This window comes from Globicephala melas, chromosome 4, assembly GCF_963455315.2.
Source record: "Globicephala melas chromosome 4, mGloMel1.2, whole genome shotgun sequence".
Taxonomy (NCBI): Eukaryota; Metazoa; Chordata; class Mammalia; order Artiodactyla; family Delphinidae; genus Globicephala; species Globicephala melas.
Window position 1 is genome coordinate 77,696,293 of NC_083317.1, and position 18,098 is coordinate 77,714,390.

An 18,098-nucleotide genomic window follows, 5' to 3' on the forward strand; every position below is an offset into this window, starting at 1 on the left:
CCCAAAATACCAAAAGACAAGCAACTGAAGCTTTAAAAAAAAAAAAAAAAAAAAAAAAAGCATCACATCTATAAGAAAAACTTTTCAAAAACATTAATAAAGCATATAAAACATTTGGCATTGACTTAATTTTTTACAATTATAAAAATAATAAAAAAAATGCAACCTTTTAACATTCAACATCCTGCATACTATACTTTAGGGGAATATCAAGAAAACGAAAGGTAAATGGATTTAATGAAGTAAGTTCTAGTCTCCATTTCCATTTCTAATCAACTCCAAACAAAAATCTATCCATTCTTCAGCTAACTGTACTGAACTGAGGCCACAAGAACTCCATTAAGCCCATGCCCCCTCTGTCTGTCTTAATATTCTTTCGCCCCTCACGCTAGCTACTCATACACTCAAAAAACGTAAGTCGCCGCCAGGATGTGAGGCCAGTAGTTGTGCCTCACTTTGGCTCATGCCAAACCCATGATATACAGTGAAGGAATTTCTGAGTCCTTAGTGCCACCTGAAGAGTGCTGAAATAGCTCAGAGGATGTCCTAGGTTTATTCAAACACTCATGATAGCCCAGGAAGCCATTTGCCCTCCTAGCATTGCCAAGGCATGGCTTTCATTCTTCCTGTTAATAGGTTTTCAAACCTGCATGCTTGTTCCACGTATTAACAGTGCTTATTACCATTTATGCAAAATAAAACTTTGAAATCAAGGACTCACTCTCTTTAACATACAAAACTAAAAAATAAAAAAACAAAAACAGTTTTTCCCTTCCCCCCATCTTACAGTAATGGCATTTTAAAATTTGACATTGTAGTCTTACTAAATGGTGTTTCCAGGAAAATATAAAAACAATAATAATAACAAAAAAAGTTTCAACTCTGGTTCTGGAAAACCCGGTATCCCAAGAAGAAAAAGACAGTGAAACACAAAGTATGCACGTTCACACGCAAAACATATATACAGTTTTCAGATGAAACTCATATATATTTTTAAGCCACATTAGTCCTTTTGCACTTTAAAATAAAAATGGAAGCTTATGTGCAATGATAGCCCTTTACCAGAAGGCACGGCACGCTTTTAGAGCTCATTAGCATATATACAAAATACTTGTTTTATAGTTTGAAAAAAAGTATTTGCTACAAAGTATGTTTCTAAAAGATGTACAGCAATATCTCCGTTTACACGTTTTTTCAGAGTCTGAAGACAACTCTTTGCTTATGTGGTTAGGCAACATCTCCAATGGAAGGCTTATCCTCTGATCTGTCAGGACATTTTTATGTGTATGCACAGTCCAAAAGACAGGTGGACGGGAAACTGGGTTCTCAAAGTTACTTTCCAACAAAGTGAAACTATTATTGTTCAAAAAGAAAAGTGATATGGTGATACAACTGATGCTTTAGGAAAACTGATCTCATAATTTTATATTTTCCAAATTGCTGCTCCTATTTTAAACCTTGAAGAGAGAGAGGTCAACAAGCCTCTATATGCAGAATTTTATAGAACGTGAGGGTCATTAGAAGAAACATTTACCAAATAATACTATTTATGTTTCACAAAGTCCTCCAAGTATTTCAATTCATGGCTCACTGAGATCTCTTACTGTTTAGTGGAGATTCAATAACTCTGTATGATTCCTGTTTTTCCTGGATATTCTTAATAGACATTAAAGCTTTATTGCAAGAACTAGACAGATGGCATTCATCCCAATCAAATCAACCTTAATTCTAACAAGGGGAGCAAATGTGTAATTGAGTTAATCAATCTAGTAGTGAAATTGGGTTTACAGGCATTTGTAAATGCAGCTAATGCTTTGCCCATAAATACTGAGAGTTAAGGTGTCTGGCATTAAATTTGAGGAGATTGCTGAAATACCCAGACACGTGATACCAGGTGTCAGTTAACTGGCTTCCATGACTTTTTAAGAATTTCAGCCATGACTCACATTCCCCAATCCCAACCAAAAGCAAGACAGAATATTTCCTTTCCTATGGTGAGTGATAGTGTGAACATGAACTTTTTCTTGTACTTGAACTAAATCACCCCAAAGGCAACCACTATCAGTAGTAGGGATATCAGTAACATAAACTATATACCAACATAGAGAATCGTGTACATATGTATGCATACAGTCTCACCCATGTAATAACAAGCAGATCTAACCAAAGGTTTGATGTGGCATGTGTTTAGCATCAAAAGAACTGAAGGCACCTACATGTCACTGTCACTCACATGTCCTATCAAGATCTAGATACCTATTACCATACATGGCTGGCCTTGAGAGACGGGGTATAGATAAGCCATCCAAAAAGTAAAAAAAAAGAAAAAAAAAAGGCAATAAGTGCAACTCAATTTTTTTCCTTTAAATTACATTTTAAACAATACTCAATGCCCCCCACCCAAAAATATATACTGTATATTTATATATTTATATATATAGTCTTAGACTATAAGGGTGAAAATGCTTTATAAAAGTCAAGGAGAGACCTCTGCAGCTTAAGGAGACACCCACTGCTTTTTTGCTCACTTCTACCTAGCCACGGCAATTTCAGTCCTGCAAGCAAGAGATCTGAAGGCTTAAAGCCAGAATCAGAATCAGATGCCAGGTTGTACATTAGGTAAAATGTAGCCTCTTCCTTCTCCTTCCCTTAAGAAACCTGACTGAAAAGAGGAAGGAGAGGAGCTAGGAAGAATGCTTGGCTGGTCAAACAGTGGTGGGGTTAGCGGGTGGGAAGACAGAAAGAGCTCGAACCGCAACGCTCATCTCACTCCCCCTCCTCCTTGATGCGCTGCTGCTTGTTGCGACGAGCATCCATGTCAAAGTTGAAGTCATTCCACTCATCGCGGGGTGGGAAGGAGATGGTCTGGCGGAGGGTGAAGCGCACAGCGTCAATTACACGCTCGCCCCGGGTCTCACTGGAGCCCACACTGACTGTGGAGGTACCACTTGGGGTCCGCAGGAGGTGGGGAGGGGACGAGAAGTCGTGGAGCTGCCGGTGGTCCAGGATGCCTTTCCAGATGGCATGTCGGAATTGCTCAGGGATTTTTAGACTTGCCAAATCCTGTGCAATAGGGAAGCAAACCAGGAAGAATTAAGACAAAGAGACAAACTGACATTTAGTCCACACCATTCTGTCATTCCCCAATGCTGGGCTTTAACTGACCTGCATTTACTGAACTCTAAATTGGAAAATAAAATTAGCTCTTTATTAATCTTTGGCATATTGGTAACCAAGCACAGATATACAGGCTTGAGGTCCCATCTCTTCTTGTAGGTAGCATTTTACTTATTCTCTATTGGTCTCAGTTTCTTCAGTGGTACAACAGAGGTAATATTTAGATTAGAGAACGCAAATCCCCAAACAAAAACATCAGATAAAGGAAACTTCCAACTCTCAAATCTACCTCGCTCTAATCACTGGAAGAAAGATATTAATGGAATGCCACCACTTCTCAAATGAGGAGATGGGAACAAAAGATTACTAACAGATATTGAACACTTTCGACATGCCAGAGGTTGAACTAATTATTTTTTATTCATGATCTCATTTAATGCTAAGATTAGTGGTAGATATTATTCCACCCAGTTTATAGACAGAAAAGCTGAAGGTCAGAGAGGTTGATAATTCTAAAGTTACACAATTAAGTGAATGAACTGTGGATTCAGGACCGCCTCTGAGCCTAAAACTGCCCTAATGGCCAAAAAGGTCTCTTGGTGTTTGGATAAATCAGGGTATCAAGATACAGAGTACGTGTCCATGTTCTGTGGTTGGGGGTAGAAGGCATTACAAAGATGATTGATCTTAACTAACTGTGGTAGCATCTCTGTTTACCTGCACTAGCTCCTCATTAGCTTGTTTTAGTGTTGGCTCGCGTTTTTTATGGAGCAGTATGGTAGGTAGAAAGAACTTTGTGCTTAGAGTCAGAAGACCTCGACAGAAGTTCTTATTCTGTCACTCACTGGCTCTAGACCTTCATTAAGTCACTTATTTTCTACTGGCCTCAGTTTCCTCCTTGGTAAAATGGGAGACAATTCCTTTTTAGGTCAACACATACTGTGGACTCATAGGCAGATGTGGATATGAAAGTATTTTGCAAATTATAAAGCACACTATGTAAATCTTAATCATCTGAATTATTACTATGTTATACCACGATTAACCCATCCTTGCATCTTAGAGGGAATACTTATAACACCTCCAAAATTTAACCATATTCCTTTTCCAGGGAGGTATGTGAAGTAACTGAGACTGGTGTTGAGAGACAAGAAGAAAAGGAGGTGTCTACTTCCAGTGATGAGCAGGAAGAAGCTGAAGTGAGGATGCGGAAATTAGATAGCCTCCCAATATTTCCTCATTTGGAAACGTGTAGTGTGGGTAGTCCAATTTCATGTGCAGTGTGGGTAGTCCAGTTTGTACATACAGTACAAATGGGGCAGAAAGCCTCCCACGGCCCGATCCCTTAGCTATTGCACTTGCTCTCGGCAGGGTCTGGCAGCCAAGCCACCGGGGGCATGAATGACTAAGAAGCCAAGGAAACAAGAAATAAATGGACAATGTTTCCACACTAGTCTATATAAAATAGATAACTAACAAGAACCTACTGTATAGCACAGGGAGCTCTACTCAGTACTCTGTAGTGGGCTATATGGGAAAAGAATAAAAAAAAAAGAGTGGATATATGTATATGTAAAACTGGTTCACTTTTGTTGTATACCCAAAACTAACACAACAGTGTAAATCAACTATACTCCAATAAAAATTTTTTTAAAAAGTATACAGTATAAAGAAGTTATTCCACAAATAGATAAGTGAGCATAGCTCTTTATGCTTCTGAAACTCCCGGTAAGTCCAAAACTCTCTGTACACTAGGCTCCATTAATCTGCATTACTCTCTGGATAGATTTTAACTTATACTGACAGGTGAGAAAGCTGTGGCCCAGAGCCTGGCCCAGGACCTAGCCAACACCAGCAGAGATAGATTTGTGGAGAGCATCAGCAGATCTTAGCAGCCAAAGGGGCACCCTGACATACTCCCCAGTGGGGACAGTGAGCCAGTTGAAGGTAAAACTTTAAAAATATAGGGAAGGGACAAATTTCCTGTTCCATCATGTAAGGCTCTCAGACACAGGGCAACACACTGTCTTGTGTCAAACTGCCTTCAATGGATGGACATCATTGTGAAGTTCTCTGAAACTTGTCAGAACATACTCCTAAAGCTTTCTCTATAGCTTTTACTTATAATTTCTTCCCTCAGGGAGCAGCAGCCAGGGGTGACTGAGGGAGTGGAGAGGGGCGGGCATAGGGACAGCACAGCATATACTTGTCACCAGAGGGCAGAGGTGTTCTCACGCTTGCAGGGACATCTCTAGCATCGGTGCTCAAGGGGGGGTGGGGGGCAAAAAGAGGTCCCAACTACAGAAGCAGCAGCAGAGACAGAGAATATCTTCTTCCACCAGCCCAAAGGGCCCTCTGGAAGCTAGAAAGGAGGATAGTGAACCCCAAAGACAGCAGCATAAAGAGCAGCCTGGGAGGAAAACCAGATTGTTGTAAAACCAGAAAATGAGCTCCCACCCATGTGAACAGTAGTTCAAGAAGTGCTGTAGGAAGCAAGAAAATGTCCCCTCCTATCCAGCTTGCTTCCAGGACTATCAGAGCCAGAAGGCAATGATTTTGAACCTAATTGGATTAACTGAGGCCCAGAGAAGCAAAGTGATAACCCCAAGTTCTCATTACCACTAAGAAGCATAGTTGGGACTCGAACCCATGACCAGTGATCTTTCCCAGTGATCAGGGATGGCTGGGCCCTATTCTGGTAGAATTGACCATGAATGAACACATGGTTCTAATCGAGAGGCACAGCTCAATCCTCTGTGACATCCTATTTTAAGGAAAGGCAGAAAAGGCCAATCAATAGAGTTAAAGACTGGAAGCTTACATCTCAGGGTTCTATTCCTGGTTCTGTCATCAACCCATCATGGCAAATGACCATACTGTCGTCTCTCCATGTTTTAAAGTGAGAATAACATCACCTGATTCCTGCTATCCTCCCTGGGGTCTGACACCAATTAATGAGAATAACCAAAAAGTGCTCTGAATTCTTTAGAGATCATACATTCCTTGAAGGTGGGGATCAGATCTCACTCCCACTCTGCATACAGTATGCACACAACAGACAACTGCTGACTGATCAGAGAAGCTGAGGACCACTGATCCTGAGCTTCTCATATGTAGAGGCGGAGGCCAGGGAATCTTTCTAATATGGTTATGGGTCCCAGCAAAACTGAGGACTGGGGGTAGGACAAAAAACACAGGGGATTCAACTACAAGGTGAATGTCACCAAAGGGAGGAACTTAAGGAATAAAACTCAAGAGAAAAGTCTAACGGTTACTTACATCCATGGAGTAATGCTCAATCTGATAGATGGTAGTCAGCCCCTGGGTCGTGAAATAGTCCAGACATGATGAACAGCCCAACCTCGCTAAGAAACTGCAGAGGGAGGAGGGAAGAGGAAGGAGGAAACAGAAAAAGAAAGTTCACCCCAACTGCATTGGCAAAATAAAGGAAAACCCAACATTTTGCCCTGGGATGCCCTACATAAGAGATTAGGGGCAGATAAAATATATGTGGGGCCTTGGGTTGGAGGTCTGGGGATGATTAGGGACATGAACTTTAGGTCTCTAAAATTAAAATCAACTGTTTAAAGATGCCTGCAGAGCAGAGATTTTCAAATGGTGACTGGTGGAATTCTAGGGGTTCCGTATCAGTGTCTTAGGAGCCATTGCAGGGGGTGAAAGGAAGGAGTCCAGTGCTCAGGTTTCCAGCCCTCTTGCCTCCTAGCTCTTCACTTCAAAAAGAGCACCTCTCCTTCAATTGTTTATATCTGGGGTTTCTGAGAATGGCTTATGTGGCTAAGAAAAAACTGTAAGCCACTCTACTGTGAAGTCACTCATGCTTTTTGCTTGGTGTCCTCATCAAAATACAGACCCGCTCCTTTCCGGCTCTGGTCTCAGATCGGTGATGCCACCACCGTCCCAGAGCCAGATGCTGGATGCTGAGCCATGCACTTTGCCATCTCTCTGACACTGCTAGTACTGTTGCATCCATCACATGGGAACCAACACGTATTATTCCAGCAGCCAAATGAAAAAATCATTCTGCACACGAAGCAGGGCGCTAGGCATGAGATTTGGGCACCAATGCTTGCCTCTGCTGGAAACAGAATTTTCCAGACTTCATGCCTTTCTTTCTTCTGGCTATCTGAACTCCCTTTCCTGGAATGTCCCCAGTTCCCATACGACAAAGCAAAAGAGGCCATCAGGTTCTTGAAAGTCCCTGTCATTTTTACTAACATTCCAACTTTTTTATGGACATCCAACTCCAAAATAATGATCCCATGGTGGCTGAGAGCTGTGAGGCCTAGAGAGCAGGAAAGGGAGCGAGATAGCAAGTTGAGTGCCCATTTGGGAACCCCAGCCCTGAGCACCAATTTGAAGGCCACAGCTTACTGTAAAAATGTGATGGAGGAGGGGGGGAGTAAGTGAAGATGGGGGAAACAGGCATGAAAAATTATATGCCTATCAACTCACATTTTCACTTTTTCCCATGCTGATTGTTGTGGTTTACTTTGATTAAACGCTGCTGATGACTCCATAGATCAGAGATAACAGTGGCTGAACTTCCACCACTGGGCTGCTTTGCTTTCTTTCCAACTGTGCTATTAACTTTGACGGTGTCCACCCTCCACCACCCAGAGATGCTTAGGACAGACCCCCAGGGGCACACGCTGTGGACTCACCTGACAAGGCTGCAATCTGTGGGGTACGGAGGTGGGGGGGTGCAGTGGGAGGTGGATGGCATGGAGAGAGGGGGAGGGAGGGCCTGGGTGGGGCTGAGTCCATTCATGTCTCCAGCCATTGGCATGTGGGTGCCCATCATAGGAACTGAACAGAAGCAGGAGGAACAGAGAGGGTTACTGCCATCATCACATACCAGCATCCCAGTGGTCCACCTCGCCTGGCTTAATGTTACCAAGGGCCTAATCTACCAGCCTTCCTTTGCAGTCTTATCACTACACCCCTTTAAGTACCCTACATCTCAATGAACAGAACAGTCACCAAACTCCAAACTAATTGCCTACTTCTTGACCTTGGTACATTCTCTTAGGACGACCTCTTCCCACTTTGTTCTCTACTTCTAATGCTCTGTCCCAATTGCTTGCTGCTCCTGGTGTTAATACAGTCCTTCTTGTATTTGTCTTCATGGGTTATATTTCTGTCTCCCTCACTAGGCTAGTCTCCTAAAGCATGGAGATTAGACCGTATGCACATCTGGGTCCCCACAGACCCGAGCACAGTGCCTGGCACAGAGCAGATGCTCAGAAAACTTAAGTGAACAAACCTTTGAATGAGAGAGGGACCTTTGGAATATTGGTTTGGGAATGGGAGGATTTATTGCAATATTTGTAGGGAACCAAATGCCTCATAAGGAAAGATGCTGAAAGACCCCAGCTCTTTTTTCTGGTCCATTTCAGGATTATATTTGGGAACACCACCAACTTGGATTGGTTTCTTACTAAACCATAAACTGTAAACATTCACTTATAGAGAAGAAAAGCTCAATACCAATAATATTTATGAAACAAATTTTGTCTTCAGGTAAAAAAAAAAAGAGCGAAATAACGTATCTACAAAAAGATGAATGTAATTTGCCTCTACTTCAGTGAACAGTAGTGTGCCAAAGGGGAAAGGCCTCTGCCACCAGCTACCCAGCTAAAGAGCATAGGCCTAGCATGTCTTATCGGTTTCCCTCTGACTCTCCTGATGCCATTAGAGGAAAATTATGAAGCATAAATAAGAAAAAGTAAGTAAACTGGAACACAAATGTGAAGGATCATTACCACTACCACTGTTTTGTCATCTCAAGAAAAAGCTGAGGACTCTAAGACGTCACCAGAAAGAAAGCAAAAAATAAATGGTTCCTTTTCCTTTTACTGTCGAAGCAGCAGACCTGCCAAAGGGTCAGGTTTAGAGTTTTAGGATGTATTTGTCACGAGTGAGAGAGCAGTCTGGCTCTAATGTCTTCGTTGTCATACCAGGTAACCAAACCTCATATATCTCTTATCTCATTAAAATCTAAACATGTGCTATCAGAACCAGAAAGAGTCATAATCTTAGCCTCCCTTAACTTCTTTAAGAAAAACCCAGTCTCTTCAAGGCAACAGTGAAATGCAAGTGTAAAGCCTTGATCAAAATAATGAACGATTTCTAGGACAAGACTGAGGCACTGTTTTATGAGGGTGATTACAGGATACATGGACAGTATTTAGGCTTTTTCATCCCTTCTGCATTTTTACCATCTTTTTTTCCTTTCAAGTTTGGGTATCCACTCTGCTAGGTTAAGTTCTAGGGGACAAGCTAATTATATTTACAGCAAAGCTATGCACCAATCATCATCCGTGTCGAGGCCCGATTCTCACATTGTCTCTTATAGTTATACTTAGTTGATGTGAGGAATCTGTGTGTGAATAAATAAAAGGGAGACTCCTTTCCCTATGTCAATTCCTTAATAACTGTGTATAGGATGGAACAGATGAGTTGAGAAGCCCAAAAGTGTAGGGCCACAGACGCATAAACTTGTTAACTGTGCAGAGTGATAATTTTATGAATGGAAAACTGAGCATTAGAGCAGAGAGGTGACTCGTCCAGAGTTATGCAGCTAATGCTGCAATAGAGTCCAGACTAGGATCTATTTCTCTAGATTTTAAGTCCACCACACTATGCTACTTCCCACAAGTTGGACATATTTCCTTTTGACTATCTCAAAGAATGTAGAAGGTGGGTTCCCATCCAGGTTGGTAGGAAGTGGACTGTTCTTTTTCACAGAGATCCTTATCCCTACTACAGGAACAGCCTTCTCTGTCTCTACCAGTGTGCTTTGTAATGAACCATACATCTTAAAAGTGAGAAAAAGTTCACCGTGAGAAATTTAAGCCACTCAACTTTGATCTGTCCTGTCTACTGTGCCTCTCCCGTAGCTTCAGAGCAAGCTTTCCCCCCATCCCAGAGCAAAGTCTTCCCCTACACTAGCCCTATGGGTCCTCCAGCTGCAGCTAACGGGAGATGCTCTTACTGTTGGCTCCCATGCCATCGGGGATGGTGGTGGGAGTGAGGGTGTTGCGCTGCTGAGGGTTGATAAGCTGGCTCACGGAAGGCAGCTTGTTCATGCTGTTCATTTTGTTCAGAGGTGGGGAGCTGTTACCGTAGGAAGACTGAGACTGCATCGAGGTCCTGGGAACACAAACACGGGAAGGATGGTGAGCACAGGACGCTGAAGAGTGGGGACTGGTCATTTCCAACAGGTCTCATGTTAAAACATAGCCTTAACTGTACACTTGCCAAAATATTCCTCCAGAACAATGACAGGAACTTATTTGTGCTTCTATCTGAGAATCTCTCCTACCTTGGCAGGGATCACAAGGCTATCATCAGATCGTGTGTTTCCTACATGAGTAGAGGACAAAGCTGAATATCTTCCTAAAGCATCTCCTTTGTGAGATGGGAAATCATTGCATCTTCTTTTTCCCTCTATTGTTTTCTCCATCCCTTTCAACGTGAAAATCAATAAGGGAAAAGAACTGAGTGAAGACCCAAAGGCTTATGAAAGACATGGAGACGCCATGCTAAATTGCAGCTGAGGCGTTTCACCTCTAGCTTCCTAGGCCATTTGGGCATATACAGAAAATAACCACAAAGTCAGTCAAACAGGGCATTTGGTAGCACGACCTGCCATCATGCAGAGGCCTCAACACGGAAACACGCTTTCTCAGCTTAGCTGTTCACGGGCCATGAGGGAACCCATCGGAACGTCAACAGCCTCTCTACACAAGGGGAACCCAGGAGTCCAAACAACTGTTCTGTTAAGTTTCCACAAGTCTCTTGAGAGACAAAGGAAAAAAACAAACAGTTTTCCATTCGGCATTACTTCAGTTTGTAAATTTACTAGAATTGGTTTGTCATACTATGTATTATATTACATACAACATTCCCTATTCAACTGCCATGCCCGACTTTTCCCTTGAATATAGAACTAGTGATATCTAGAACCGGGGAAGGATACAGAGTCAGATAAACAACGTTTAAGTCTCCCTCCAGCATATGTTAGAAAGCTATAGGTCCCTGTGCAAGCCAGTAAATATCCCTCATCAGAAAACTAAAATATATAAAAACTTAAAATATATACACTTACTGCATGAGTTAGATGCTAGAGGTGGGAAAACTAATAAGAAATGGTCCCATCTCGGAGAAGCTCATAGAGTAGTGGATACCTTGGGATAACAATCCAACCTACCTTGTAGGGCTATGGTGAGAACCAAAAAGACAAGATGAGGAAGAACTGTACACACTGTCAGGCATTTACAGTGAGTCATTATTGTGACCAGAGAATGAAGGTTGGGCTGAGCATGTAAAAGGGGAAAACCTCCCCGTTTACACTCCTCAAATAAAAGGTATTATTTTGTTCCTATTTGTCTCCTCCCTGCTGCAGCCATATGTTTATTAGAGAAGAGAAGAAAAATGTTTCTTTGAGTTTTATTTGCTTGTGTGTGTGTATGTGTATCCGATTTAGGAGGCTCTGTAAATGAATCCAAGTTCCAAACAAATATATGGTATAATAATGTTTGAAAAAATAACAAGTGGCTCTAACACCTGAGTGCTACAGTCGTGCTAGGCTTGGACTTCAAAGCTCTGCATTCTCCATAATTACACAAAACAGGGAAGGCTCCATTCCGTATCACTGAAGAGCCACAGCTAGAGGAATTCAAACACTATGCTATATTTGCATAAATGAACATGACAATTAATGTGCAATTGACGATTCAGCTGCATTTTAGAATCACTGTCTTAAAGTAGGAGGGTATTGATTTCTCACTTTAGCCCTTCTCAAGAAGACAGGTTTAGAACCATGTTGTATAAATGGGTGTTTATATAATAAACTCTCCCAACTGTTAGATTCTTCAGGTTACCAAGCTCTCCTTTATCCATTTTCCAAATGAGTCTCACATCTCGTGGAGGAGGACATGGGATGGCAGGGTAGGGATGGGCAGAAATGATTATGCCTGTTGTACAGATGGGTAAATATAAGACTCTGAGAAAAAATGTGCCTAAGTCACACATTGTTACATGATGGGCTGAGAGGTCTCTTGGCTCCTAGTCCAAGAGTTTTTCCTTTCATTCTGTGACACCTTCCCAGAAGTAAGACAGTGGAGTGCAGTAGGTTACATCAAGAAGTGGGTGAAGTAGTAAGAGGAAATAGGAGACCAAGATGGAACAGGGAGCAAGGGATATAGTAAAGGGAGACCGAGCTATCCTCAAACCCACTCCATCCCTGTGTAGAAGCCTTGCATAAGAGTCAGCACATTTGAATACACCTAGGAACCTCTGTAAGTCCATATCAAAGTGCAAGAATGTTCAGGGCAAGGTGATCAAGAGAAGCTTTGCCAGGTGCTTCTTCCTCTACCTTTGCCCACCACAAAGCAACAAAGATGCCAGGTTACCCAGACTCCAGAGGCAGGTTGGTCCTCTGTAACCTAAAGAAATGTCTACATATCTCTCCCATCCTCGCAAATCAGTCAAATGTACAGCAAGAGCTAATGGAAGCGTTGCTTGAACCATTAATGCCCACCACTAGGAAAGTAAAAATGTATTTAAGAGCTATGAATTTTCCCTGGACCCTCAATTATAGTGAACGCCTTCTTCCAAGTCCTGTTACAATTCCTTTCTCCTGTTTTTGGTGGTCTTTATTTTTGACCATTTTGTTAGTTCATTTATTTTAAGCCACTTAAATTATTGTTGAGGAAGGTAGGTCACAAACCATAGAGAAACAAAGAAGGAACATAAATTTTGGAGCCAATCGAAATATTAGAGTTCACATTCTCGATCTGACACAAATCAATTAAGTGACTTTGGGTATTACATAGGTCTCTGGAGTCTCATTTACTTAATCTGTAGAACAGGCATTACACTCACTCCAGAAGACTTGCTATGAAGATTAAATGAGATTATGTAAGTGCCCTGGACATTGTCCTACAATTTGTCCTAGAATTCCACCAAAGGATTCCTTCTTTGGCCTTAAATCTTCCATTGCTAATGAAAAAGCAACTCTCTAGTGGAATTTGGCAATACATCAGGGTGAATCTATTTTACCAAACCACTTTTGCATGGCGGGATCCGAGAAGGGAAAGGGATATTGGGGGTAGAGCAAAACACCGTGGATATGGGGCAGGTCAGAAAAAGGGAAGACATGAACATGAGAAGAGGAATTGTTCCTCCTCGAAATTTTGCCCAGTACCTCCCCACACGTAACTTTTCTCTCTAGCTGAGGAATCTTGCTTCTAAAGACGAAAGGCAGCATTTATTCTCCAGCTAAGTCAACTGTAATTATAAAATATTTTCTATCAGTTCAAATGTATGCATTTATATAAACATCACTATAAACACATTAAAAACTTCCATAAAAATAGGGTGAAAGGGAAAAAAAACTTCCAGAAGAAAAAACAAACATTAAAAAATTAAACATACTAACCGTTTAAGGAATTTGTGAATTCCTTAAAAGGGATTAGAAAGTTTTTAGATTAATTGAAAACGGTGCCAATGTAACAGGATCATCTGATTTTACTATTATACTTTTATCTAAAACATAAACATGTTTTTTCTTAAGTATTTTTCTTGTTTTCCTTAAGTAGTTTTCTAAGTGACTATATTAGTTTTATTTAGAACGGTGGTTTATGAAGTTTTTAAAACTTCTTACTCAAAGATCAGAACGTATTGTAATTTTTTTTAAAACCTGTGCACAACAGGTTCCACTGGATATTTCCTAACACCAGTGTCACAGAAGCCAATTTATTTAATAAACTGGAATTTGATTTAAATTTCTTCTAGTGAACTTGGCAACTGAAGATATAACTCAAGGCTTATTCAGAGATGTGAACAAATGATGCTATAGTGCCTAGCTCTTTATGACGAAGTTAAACATGCACAGGGCTAAAATAAATTTTCAAGTTAGCATGGGCATTGAAATTTACTTTTAGGACTGATGACCTTGATACAGAGTATCTTAAATAAAAACACCAACTATGACAATAGTGTACACAGAACCAAAGTGACCTATTCTTGTTCTTTAGACTTACACATGGTACTTCAGGCACTTAAATGAAAATATTCTAGCATTTAAGGAATTTCAAAAAGCAAAAGAGACAGAAAAGAAAAACTGCGAGATAAACCAAGATGCAAAAGTTTATTGAAAATTAAAATCACACATCCATAAAGCAACAGCCTCAATAACAAGAAATCATTGCTGTGGTGACAAAGAATAAAGAGCTGGTGACCTGGTGTGGGGAGCAGATTTTTTAAGTCTTTATACTATTACTTTAAAATATGATTTAAAATGGAAATAGATTCTCTAAAGTCTTTGAACCAAAAAAGAAAAATTATCTACTCTTCCTGTCTTTAATTCTTAGGCCAGGAGTGTTGATTTAAAAATGTGTCCGCTTGGACATCACTTAAACAAAGCATAAGTGTCCTGGACACGGTAATTTGAACAGTGTCAGTGATATGGCTGATTTTATGGCACTCCAATCAAAGGAGTTAATTATAGATTTTGGTGAGAGGACTTTGAATTCCATGGTGGACACGGAAGAATGATATATGACTGCCTGAAAGAATATTACTGGGGTAGTTTTACCCTCCTCTTAAAATGACAAAAGAGGTTTACCTGCCTTGGGGTCCAAACACAAATTTTGGAGGGTTTCCAAAAGCAAGGAAGACTATCACATCAGATGCTGACATGGGGTGGCAGTGGCAGGACCTGACACAGAATTAATGAGCTTTTTACTACATATGAGGGGAGGATACTGGTAATGCAAGTTCTCAAAAAGAAGAAAAAATCATTCCCCTCAGTGGCTACTCATGGTAGTTATTACGTCTCTGCCCAGCAGTACACTTGACACCTTAGCTTGTTACTATTTGCAGTATCATTGCATGACCAGCATTAAAAGGGCCTGAGTCTCTCAGTCACCTACAGTTTACTTCTGCCTAGACAATAACAACCTTTTTTTCTCCTTTTCTTAAAAAGACATCTTAAGTTTGAGACCTGCTCAAAAGCTTCTTCATGAGTTTTAGAAACACAACAGAAGGTAACAGAAAAGGGTTCCAATAAACATCGTAATGCCCCTCTTCCCAACCTGAGCTCCTCCCTCCCAAGAAACAACACAAAAGCTCACAGACAGACACAGGGGTTCCTGATGGACCAATGCTAGATCTAAGGATACAGAATCTGCAGAAAATGTCCTTTCTTGTACAGTTTTGAGTCCCTTCAAAGATTTTCTTACTAGTGGCTGTGTGCCTTTGAGCAGTTGGGTCTCTGAGCCAAAGTGTCTTCAAGTCCTGGCTACGAGGGCTTGATACACACACACACATACACACACATACACACACACACACACACACACACACGGAAACACAACAAACACATACGCTCAAAATACAGAGATGGGGCTCTATGGGTACACTGATCGGTTTGGGGGGCTGGAATGTCTAAAGAAGACGTCAGATTGCCTCGGGCTTTCTCTCCGGGGCTCCACAAGCTCATTCCTGAAGCAGGCTGAAAGGAGACTGCAGAGAGGAACCAGAGAAAAGAAAAGATGAAGGCTTAGGACTTCATATATTCAAATCAACTGAATACAGAAACACATCCTTCTACCTTCATGATCATAGTACAGTCAGAACAGAATGCCGCACGGCTATTTTTGTTCCTTCCTCTTTACCTTCCTTTAAGATCACTCAGAGATGACTTCCCAAGACTTTTATGAAGAAGAAATGAGAGAAGGCAATGGTAGCTATCTAGAACTATTAGAATCACCTGTGGAACTTTTAAAAAATGCATTTTCCAGGATCCTTTCTGAGACCAGGCTGGGACCCAGGCATACATACACTTTCAAGAAGTTCCACAAGTTACTTAGTTGAGGACTACTGAGACAAGGTAGGTCAAGATGCTTCGCATGGTGCTTGGCATATTGGACTCAATTAATTGCAAAAAGGAATGCAGAGACAAGAAGTAACTTCAATCTTTTGTAAAATGTCATCTTCCCAATTATGATACCTCATTACTGTTCCCGTCTAGCTTAACTCTGAAGTATGAAGAAATATGATCTTATCAGTCTGGGGGCTGTGTCATCATGCCTTTGTAAAGAACTACTAATGAGCATTTTGCATGTGCCCAGATTGTGATGGATAAATATCCTAATCCTTTCAGTCACAAACTTGGCCTAGAAATGCACATATCAAACTCACGAAAGCAACTTTTGCATAATGAAGAAATCAATTATGACACAAGGATGCCAGGAACAAATCCTCTTATTTTCCTAAGGGTTGTGCAACCCCATGAACTGTTTGGGAATTACTGCCCGGATGGCTTTTGAATCACATATGGTTACTCCTTGCAAAGGAACAAAGCAATTTTCACTTGCTCAGTGCTGAGATTTAGTAAGCCATCTCACCAGCAAGAATTGGGATCATCTTAAAGAAGGTGCCAGAATACAAATTAGTAGGGAAGCAATTTATTACCAACTACAGAACAATGGTTTCGACTTCTTGTGTGGATATTACGTCTTGGGGCTTCTCTTGGACCAAGGATTGAATAAGACAACATGCAGAAATCATCCTTCACTTATGAAAAAAATGTCTGGACCAGAGAATTACACACTGAGACTAGAATTGAGACAAGTTCTGCGATGAGATGTGAGAAGTTAGAAAAGTGATTTAATCTATCTGAATTTAATTAATCTGAGGGTGTTTTTCTGCATTGCCAATTCAGAGCTAATAAATCTCTGTCCTGACAACTTCCTAACATTTTCGTGAAGTTCTAAACTAACTGTGTAAACTGTAAAGGCTTGTGCAGTGCCATGACCTATAAGGTTGAACCCCATGAAACTGCCCATATTTACCTTTTTTTTTAATCTATGAAACTGGCAATTTCAAACAAATATTCTGGAAGTGTGGAGAATTTCTAAGTCAGACTTAGAAATATGGTATTAGTCATATCTGTCAGTGAGAGAGAGAAAGATTTGTGTCTTCTGCTTTCTTCTACATTGATAATTCTGAAAATATTACTTGCTTCTTTTTCAGATACATGAATCTGAGGAATAATTATCAACATTCTTGAAGAAAATCGTAGCCAGATGAGCTTAGAGAAATAGGACATTATGCTGAAATCACAAGGGTAAATACCAACTACCTGATACAGGGACAGAAAAATGGGAATGAATGCTTGCTTTGTGTTTTCTTATTATGACTTTCTTAACTAATGAAGCAGCCCAGAATATTGTAAAGAGCTATGTCTTCCAGATCTGATTCTAGTCTCAGATTTATTATGAACTGGCTATGAAATCACAGGTGTAGTTCATTGGGCCTCAGTTTCCCCAGCTATAGCACAATGGGGCTAGAACCATAGTCTTGAAGATCCTGTTCTGCTCCAGTATTCTCTGACCTATATCATGGATACTAATAAGCTACAATCATCAAGTGATCATAAAGGAGAAGGAAACACTAAGAGCTCCTCAGGATGTCATACATTTGTATTAAAATCAAAGTACATCTATCCTGTAGAAACTTAAAAATAATTCTCCAGAAAAAAAAAAAATAATAATTCTCCAGAGTTGGGCTAAGTAAAATTTTAACGAAGTAATGCTGCTCTCAGATCAGATCTTACCCAAGAAGGAGGGTAAATTACAGAAGAAAAAAAATGAACAAGAGATAGTATTGGTCAAAAGTACACATGTCAAAAGATTGCTAAAAAGGTCTCAAGTGGCTGCTGCAAAACTGTCTTAAGAGTTAATGTCCCTTGAAAATATGATGGTAAGGAGTCCAGTGGCAAGAATGGGTCCAATTTGTCCACTCACTAGATGCTGGCTCCTATGGACGTAACTCCCTATGTTTATTCCAATGTGAGCAAATCAACTAAAATCAAATTTCCTTATAAATGGAATAAAGCCTACTTATAGCTATAACAACTTGATTCACAAAAACTCACTTACACTAAGATT

General features: G+C 40.6%; 1 protein-coding gene across 5 annotated transcripts in view; it reads right to left on the bottom strand.

Annotated features, from left to right (window-relative positions):
* Positions 1 to 2,766: 2,766 nt before the first annotated feature.
* Positions 2,767 to 18,098, bottom strand: part of TP63 (tumor protein p63) — a 217,946-nt gene continuing 202,614 nt past the window's right edge. For 2 of the 5 annotated variants that reach the window (XM_060297591.1, XM_060297590.1), the window contains exons 11-14: positions 10,133 to 10,290; positions 7,800 to 7,944; positions 6,397 to 6,490; positions 2,767 to 3,063 (exon numbers count right to left, since the gene is read on the bottom strand). In XM_060297591.1, the coding sequence (XP_060153574.1) occupies positions 2,767 to 3,063; positions 6,397 to 6,490; positions 7,800 to 7,944; positions 10,133 to 10,290 (694 nt within the window). Of the gene's footprint in view, positions 3,064 to 6,396; positions 6,491 to 7,799; positions 7,945 to 10,132; positions 10,291 to 15,554; positions 15,670 to 18,098 lie in introns of those variants that run through there. The other 3 variants (XM_060297592.1, XM_060297594.1, XM_060297593.1) reach the window with 2 other exon arrangements.